At 25.8% G+C, this 9,185-nt stretch overlaps 1 protein-coding gene across 1 annotated transcript; it reads right to left on the bottom strand.

Annotated features, from left to right (window-relative positions):
* Nucleotides 1-6,117: 6,117 nt before the first annotated feature.
* LOC137825255 (ABSCISIC ACID-INSENSITIVE 5-like protein 3) lies at nt 6,118-7,460 on the bottom strand. The gene is made up of 2 exons (XM_090294665.1): nt 6,586-7,460; nt 6,118-6,496 (listed from the first exon to the last, which is right to left on the bottom strand). Exons 1-2 carry the CDS (start codon nt 7,330-7,332, stop codon nt 6,362-6,364), a joined length of 882 nt encoding a protein of 293 aa, XP_090150791.1. The 5' UTR covers nt 7,333-7,460; the 3' UTR covers nt 6,118-6,361.
* Between the last annotated feature and the right edge of the window lie 1,725 nt (nt 7,461-9,185).

Raw genomic sequence — 9,185 nt, 5'->3', positions numbered from 1 at the left:
AAAGTGTACAGTACAAGTGTTATGCATAAAGTAAAACAATATAGGCACACGTAAGAGCCCAAAGACCCACAAAGGCCCAAAAACAGAAAACAGAAAAAAATGTAATGGTTGCAGTAACAGAAAAATACTCTAAAACAAATACAATAACAGAAAGATATTTTAACAATAACTAGTCTATCTTTTTTATAAGGATTCAAACACGTCTTAACTACTCAATGTTTATTTAATTATATTATTTCTAAAAAAAAAACCTAAACCTTAAAAGGAGAATAATTATGAAAGCAAGAAACTCTAGTCTCATATAAAAAAAAAATTCTATAAAGTAAACTAAAATATCAATATATTTACAGAGGTAAAAAGAAATTATTCTATAGCCATAAACAAAAGAGTCCTCTAATGACATGGTAATAGCACTTGAAAGATTTATGTGAATTCAAAATTTCTGAATACTGTTCTCCATTTGCGAGCCACTTCCCTGCTATCAACAGTTATATCCGCCGGAACTGCTCGATCGGATCCGCTAAAAATACAAAAGGCTCATTATTGTTTTGCAAAGAATATACATTCTCTGTTTAAGAATGAAGCAATGTGATGAAAATGGCGTATTTCTTAATGCCATTTTAATGAATAATGAAGCTAAAAATTGGTTGAGCTGCTACGACGTAGTTGGTATCTTGGAGTTGGAGTAGTAGATGAAAATAACTTTGCATCCAATTCCTGAAATATTAATATAAAAAATATTAAACACTTTTTTAATGTGATTTTAATCTAAATAATTTAGTAATTGATTTCAGAGATTAATTAACAATAAAACGGAAGTTAATTTACTCTGTTTATAATTAGAAAAATGATTATGACTCCAAGAGTTCATCCCTTTTAAATTTTGATTTCATTATAGTTTTAACTCCAACTTGCTAATAACTAACCTTTTATTGGAGCACACAGTGAGCTTTTAGCAAATGGTTAAGCAATTTTTGCTCATTCTCCTTTCCTTTACTCCTAAAATTAAACAAAGCTTGAACAGAAATATCTTAGGTAATTGCCATAACTGAACTATTCTAACAAAACAATTCAATGCTAATAAACAAAATTCTCAAGAAACAACCATTGTATTATGCTTATTTTTCTTCTTATTATCAACGATTTGTTTTTCTCCTTATTACCAATTTAGTCTGAAAAGTCATTTTTTTTATAACCAGTAAATTATATTTTTCAAAGCAAAACAACTTACAATTACTTAATCATCATCGCAATGCAAAAAACATCATTAACAAGATAAAGATAAGAGTTTTTTTTTAATCATTGTATTAATATTAATTATCTATCGTCGGAAATAATAACTACGTGCATGTTGGAAATCTGGTTGAATAACTATTTTATACTTTTCAACAGAGATTTTTCAGACTTCAAGTTGAGAGTAAAATATTACAGTTTTTACGTTAATTAACACAAAGACGCAATATTCACACGTGAACGGATACCATAAACTAATTTTTTTGTTAACTATAAACGAGCCAATCATTAAATTGTATTTTTAACTTTAAAATATGTTAAAAGAATCTGTTGAAGCCTGTAGGAACTTCAGTCCATGTTGGCTTTGTCTTAAGATAAATTAAAAGGAATAATTAATTAAATATTTGAATTTGAATAAAATATTTATCAACACAAAAAGATCGTAGTAGAACATTTTAAAAGAAAAGTAATTACTAAAAAAATAAAACGGAAACTTTAGTTAGAAAATTCTTGGCGCCGTCTCAATTAATCCTCCTTCGTAAGCTAAAATGTTTTTACTTCGTTCTAATTAATGAACCTTGTTATATTACAATTAGTATTATAACACGAGTTTAATTTTTATGAGTTATTAGTTAACAAATTTACACCAACAATCAATTACAATTTATCTTCAATATAACTTTTAAATTACACAAATAGTTTTCATATACACAACCGTCTTTAACTGAGTATAAAAAACTTTATACTATCAATATATTTGAATTAGATTCTTGCACTATTGAAAAATAAAATAATATACGCTGAAAGTATTACCAATTTTATACTATTACGAATCAGAATCACCGTATATAATTTTTATAATAATTGTCTTTAAAAATTATAATAATGATAATTTGAATTATAACTTACCGATTTACAATTTTACAACTGAAAATATAAAATCATTTATCACTCTTGTAAAATAATCTGTACTATTAATTTCAAAATTGGTGTGATGCATACCTTATGATACAGGAGGAGATCTTTCTTATCGTAAAGACATCTTGTATTAGTGTATTTGACAATCCATTCTAATAATGAGATAATATATATTAGTATTTTGAATTAAAAAAATAGAAAATTATTATTAGAATATTAGTTTATTGACTTGTGATGTAATTGTTTTTTTTAATATTACTACTAGAAAATCATGGAATAGAAATCAAATTTAGAGATAAAACATAATTAGTTACTTATATTAACTAAATTAGATACTATTTTGGAGACTAAATAATTATTGGTATCTAAACTAATTTTTAGAATTTAGAGTAGTTGGTAGTTATACTAGACAAAAAAATAATTAGTTTCTATATTGATTAAATTATATACTATTTGAGAGACTAAAAATATTATTGGTATCTAAATTAGGTTCTATTATAGTTAAATAATTTATAAATCGGTTATCTAATTAACTGCCAAAATTTTAGCTATTATTATTGGTGCTACTATTATTGGTATTTAAGTTAGTTTCTATTGTTGGTAAATAATTTTTAAATTAGTATCTAATTAGTTACCAATTTAGAAAATATTTATGAATAATAGAACTTAATTTAGATATCAATAATTTTTTAGTCTCTAGAATAAAATCTAATTTAATTGGGGTAGCAACTAATTATTTTTGGTTTCTAATTAATGATTTTGTCAATGCTAAAATCTTGGTAACTATTAGATACCAATTTAGAAACTAGTTTATACATTTAGAAACTATTTTAGATACTAATAATTTTTTTAATATCTACAATAGTATATTTTTTCATCACATAATGAATAATATCTAAATAGTATATTTTTTCATATATATTATTATAACGATTATGAAATAAATATTTTTATTTTTTAATTTATTATTATATTATTATAATGGATTGTCAAATGAATATTTTTACTTTTTTAAAAGTATGAAAGTATCTATCTTTCTATACTATAATGTTAATAAAGTGCAATTTAGTGTGTGATCCTATCTAGGCAGGAAATCTCAAGCCTATTCAATAAGGGATAAAAAAGAGATATACGCCTAATTTTGAGTTGTATATAGAGTTGAAGGAAAAAAGGTTTAGAAAAAAAAGATAAAAAATAAAACAAAAATATCTATAAAAATTCATTCAAGAAAAAAAGAGAGTTTCTTTCTAAAGAAGTTAATAAACTAGGTTCTACTACAAGATCTTACGTACCAAACAAGGAAAAAGGTTAAACTTCCACTCCTATATATATATATATATATATATATATATATATATATATATATATTCATATTAGTGTCTTTTGCTAGAAGTAACATAATATATTAGAGTAAAAACAAATTAGTTACTAAACCTTTGTGTGTGGATTTAGGTGGAGAAAAAGAAAAAATTACAAGGAAAAGAAAGCAGTTCTAAAATGAAAAATAATATGGTATAGGAAAGAAAAAATAGTGTGTTTCATAAAAGTAGCTGAAAAGTAAAAAAGGAAAAATTGAAAACATAGTAATGTTGGTAGGATTATATGCTAAAATAGTTCATAAATAATAGAATAACAGAATAATCATATGTAAATTTTTTAATATGGATAAAAAAAATATTTTGAAGGTACTTTTAATCTTAATTTTATTAAATTTCAAAATTTTATAATATATTATTTATAAACAAACTATCTAATTATATATATATATATATATATTTAACTGAATATATATACATTTTTCATATTGTAATTATACTGTTTTTTTATATTATATCTTATAATATTTATAATAATCAAATTTTAAAATAAAATAAAAAATATATATGTTTTAAATATGTATATCTTACTCATTATTATAATTAATGTAATGTTTGAAATATCTTTAAGAAAGATGATAAAAAAATATAATAATGTCTTGGGTTGGAGATCCCACATCGACTAGAGATTATAGTCTTTCATTGTATATAAGTGGGTGCAAACCTCAACCCTATGAGCCGGTTTTATGGGGTTGAGTTAGGCTTAAAGTCCACTCTGTAATATCTTGGTTAAAATATAAAAAAAAAGTTGAAAGAATTATATTATTTATCAATATTTTAAAGTTTATCATCTTATATCATAAGTGAAAATGGAATCAATCAGTAAATGAACTGTGTTAGAACTTGTGAGGCGAAAATGACATAGATTGGAATGCAAGTGTGTTTAGCAAAGAGAGGGTTTCAAATAGTTAAAGAAAAGTATAGAAAAAAAATGTACATCGGGAATGTATATGCACCCTCTGACATAACTGAGAAGGAAATAATGTGGGAGAAAATAATGAATTAAAAACAATGAAACGGGAATACAACACGGGCAATGATAGGTGATTTTAACGTAGTTAAGAGGTTTTTTTTTTTATTATTGGTAATAAAATATAAATAAATAAAAACTATTTATGGAATACCTTATACACTATCCAACTATCGATTCCTCTCTAAAGCCTCTCAAATTTAAAAAAAATTACCTTCTACAAGTTATATCTAACGTAGTTAAGAGTGTAGAGAAGATAAAAGAAAAGAAAAAGGTAAACACTAATAAGAGGAAGATTGGATTAGTTGACATTTCCTTAATAGGAAGAAAACACACATGGTATGAAAGTGTGGGTCAACCAAAAGTTGAATCAATAGAATTATTTTATTCGAGGAATGTTTCAAACCAGTGCCCTTTTATTCTCAAAGAAAGAAGCATACATTGGGGCCAAACCTTCTACGTTCATATATATATATATATATATATATATATATATATATTTTGCAAGTTTAATGACCTAATAGAGGGGTTGTGGTCAAGAAACACATAGGGATTGAGGATATTAGCTAGAAAGTGTAAGGAGAAACTGAAACAAAAAGCCTTAAACAACAAAAAATCAAGGGTTAAATGGTTATAGCTGGGTGATACAAACTCAAAGCATTATCATTCTATAATGAAATGGAGGAGAACCCATAATGCTTTAAATAGGTTAACATTGAATGAGAGTATCTGTACGAGGATCTTGTCATAGTAAAGAATGAAGTCAGTTTAATGATACTATAAGCTTTATCATGAATGAACAAATGAAAAACCTAAGCATATCTGCATTGTAATATTGTCTGATGCATTGTTTTAAGGTAGGTTTGCAGAGTACATGGTTTGTATGTGGGCTGTGGGCTGTGGGCAAACCGAAATGAATTGTAACAGAAATGGTTGAGTCTAAAGTGTGCACAAACATTCTTTGGTGGAGTTTATTTTACTGGATTACTTTGTATATAGGTAACTACTCCATATAATTCAATTATTTTTTCTAATAAAAAATAGTAAATTAAATATTGTAAATAATATTTTTTTTTTGTGTAACTTGAATACACTTACCCTTACTAATAACTAAAATGAATTTTAAAAATGCTACCTAAAATAGTATTTAAAAAACAAAATTTGTTTATTGCAAAGTTAAGCAAGACTTTTAATTAAAATAACGTACGTGTCAACAACTCCAAATAAAATTGCCGATAAAAAAATCTAAATAAAACGAATGATTGAAAGTGAAATGAAAGAGAAAAATAACAAATTTGCACCGAATTGATCCCAAACAAATAAAATGATAACACTAACCAATTAAAAGGGAGAAGTTTTTAGGTTAAGGATAAGAGATTGCACAAATAAAATAAAAACACTAAGGGAAGGATTTTAGGTCAAAGGTGTAAGAGATAAAAATAAATAATCAACGAAGTTAATTATAATTCTGATTTTTTTTCTTTGTTGCTGGAAGAATATTTAGATATGCTTTTCAGTAAGCATTTTTAGAAAGAAAAAAAAGTGAAATAGGTTTCTTTACAAATTAAAATCAATTTATATACTTAGAAATGCTTATAAAATATTTTTTAGAACCTTGGATTATTTTTATTAGAGATGCTCTTTTGCTAAAATAGAGCCCACAACACAAATCTTTTCTCGTTTTTGTACATCTAACTTTTGGACTACAAAAACGGAATAGAAAATGTCCTTTTCATCGTACATAACAAACACTTACACATACAAGAATCATACTTCTGCATCTCACAAGAGATGGTTGGGTTAGGTCGTGCACTTACAAAAGAAAAACATGCAGTCAGGCAGAAACAATCATAATAAAGATTAATTAGCACAACACATAGATACAAAGCACAACTATTTTCAGTTGGAAATGGATTGCTGAATGTACCTTCAGCTGTTTGAGCCAGCTATTCACTTTCTGAAGGCGACACTTCTCGTTCTCTAATCTATGTATGTGTTCCTTGAAGGAAACATGATAAAGAACAAACAAGAGTGATATAAATTTCTCACACCGCATCATGAAAGTTGATGATGAGACATTGAACTAACCTGCTTCTTTGCCCTTGATCTTGCTGCAGATTCCCTGTTCTTAGCCATCCTCTTCTGTCTTCTTTCCACAGCCTTTTCCAGCGTCTCGTTTGACTGCTTTCTCTTCCCAAAAAGAGGACTCTTAGAATCTGAATAGGAAGGAGACAATGAAACCCCCACTGAATTTTCTGAATAACTAAGTTGGCTATCGTAGAATGACTTTGAAACATTGAAATCTTGAGAATTTCCAATCATCTGTGGCTCATGCGGAGATTGGTGGGTGTTAATGGAAGGAATTTGCAACCAATGCTGTTGATGTATCGGATCAATTACCATCGGGGTTGTAGTGTGAACGTTAGCATTCTGATCAGCTACATTATTAGCTAGTAAATGTTCTAAAGATGATGATTCCCCTAAAGTAGGTTGTTTCAAGAGGGTGTCTACACACCTGTTCATATGTTCTTGGTCAACAATTCCCCTCCAACCCTCACTGATGCCATTTTTGGTGTCATGCATACCATTGCTCATGTTCCCAAGAGTAAATGAATGATGATTTGATGAAGTTTGCACAAGTTGTCCACTTTCAGCTGAGATAACACTTTTGTGAAAGTCATCCAAGGACATATCATGGATAGGCTTCTCTGTGTTTCCCAACTGGCTCTCAACCTCATCAAAGGTGAGGTTGTATAAAGAGCTTTGTCTAACCATAGGTGGGTACTGTGGATCCTGGGCTCTATTAGGAGAGAAACCCATAATCCTTCTAGCCATATTCAGCTATAGTTCTACCAGAAAAATCATAAAGAAGTTAAAAAAAAAAAAAAAAGTGAAGAGAAGGAAGTGAGTTGAAGAGAGTGAAGAAAAAATGTTTTTACTACAAAAGCAGGAAGAAATAAAGAGTGGGGTTTTGGTAAAGAAGAAGAAAGATGAGGATATTTAAATTGATAGTGTTTGGTTTATGGAAGAGTTAGTCCTGAAGCGAAATCTGAGCCGCCACAAAAGATAGAAAAGTGAAACAAACCTGAACCACTACTCTGATTTATTTGCTAATTTGGTGGATTTAAAGGTTAAATATAAATGAAAGATCCAACTAACCTAGAAATAACATCCAATAATAACCTCCTTTTGGTTAACTAGTAGAACCTATTTTAGGTTTCTTTTCTTTTCTACTCACTTGACTCCTGGAAGAATAGGGTAAGACCCAGAGTTGTTTAAATATGCCCCTTTTTTCCTTTTCAATAACTCTCACCCCAAAAAAATTCACTTCCATCTTTAGAAAAAGTTATAGAGTTTCTTTTTAATACCTGGTTATATGGAAATTGATTGGGTTCAAGGGTTTAGCAAGTTGAATCTCAATATAAAACTCAATTTCAAATATATATTTTATCTTCGAAATTCAAACATATTTTTGGTATGCATTTTCTACTTGTGTTTTTAACAATTTTTTTCTTTCTAAAATAGCACACTTTAACTTTTATTTTATCTCAATACCATAACATTCCAATAGTTATTCAAATGATATAATTTATTATAGCAATTCAGAGTTATTCTGAACTGTAATTGAGTGTAATTTCGCCAGAAGACAAGTTAGAATTTGATTTTTAAATAACTGAATCTTGAATCAGGTTTTGATTTTTTTTTTTTTAAATCAAGAGAATTTATAATTTTGGATTTTTAAAAATAATTAATTTAAAACACAATTGGTTTGAAAAATAAATTTAAAAAATATTTATTTAGAAATATAATTATATAAAATATAATAATTTATAAAAGAAATTATTCAAAGAAATAACTATTTACAAAAACATATATTTTAAGAAATAATTATTTAGAAAATTATGTAAATAAGAAAAATTGTTAGAAAAATTAACATTTGTAAATTTTGAAATATTTTTTTGTGTAAGTTTGGTTTGGAAAATTTCATAGAAAAAAGAGAAAGAAATAATTTAAAAGAAAATAGTGGAAAATGTTTTATTCAAAGAAAAATATAATTTATAAAGAACACTATTCCCTATTTTTTTTTATCCCTATTGCTATTATCATATTATTTAATAATTATGTGTATAATTAAAAATAAATTTTAAAATTATATAAATAAAAAAATTGAAATTAATTTATAATATTTTTTTAATAATTTTTCGTTTAAATTTACTTAATCTGCATTTTATTTATAAATAAATATCTATCAATATTAACTTTTTAATTCAATATAAAACTAAATAATCAGTCCTCTAAATATTTCATTTTCTAACAAATTAAATTTTAGCATTTTTAATTTTCCAATTAATTAGTTCTTAAAATAATTACTTTTTAAATATTATTTTTAAATTATAATATTTCTAAATACTTTTTTTTGAATTATAATATTTTCTAAATAATTATTTTTAATATAATTAGTTTTATAAATTATTATTTTTTAATGTATTTATTTTTCTAAAATATTACTCACTATAATTACCTTTTTAAAGTTTTATACTTAAAAATATATATTTTTCTACTATTTTATTCAAAATTCTTATTTTGTAAAATATTAATTTTTTCAGATAAAATTTTTAAATTAAAAATTTTAAAATCTTATTATTTTTTATAAATAAAAAAACAAAAATCAGGTCAGAGTTCTGTTC

The sequence above is a fragment of the Phaseolus vulgaris genome, chromosome 8 (genome assembly GCF_051622355.1).
Source record: "Phaseolus vulgaris cultivar YP4 chromosome 8, ASM5162235v1, whole genome shotgun sequence".
In the NCBI taxonomy this organism is placed as follows: Eukaryota; Viridiplantae; Streptophyta; class Magnoliopsida; order Fabales; family Fabaceae; genus Phaseolus; species Phaseolus vulgaris.
This window is presented reverse-complemented; position numbering and strand designations above follow the sequence as displayed.

What these genes read in the sequence shown, in the direction of transcription:
- LOC137825255 (XM_090294665.1), bottom strand. Translation starts at nt 7,332, where the DNA reads ATGGCTAGAAGGATTATGGGTTTCTCTCCTAATAGAGCCCAGGATCCA. An exon ending in GATCAAGGGCAAAGAAGCAG is followed by an intron (nt 6,497 to 6,585) that starts GTTAGTTCAATG and finishes GTTTCCTTCAAG; the next exon opens with GAACACATACATAGATTAGA.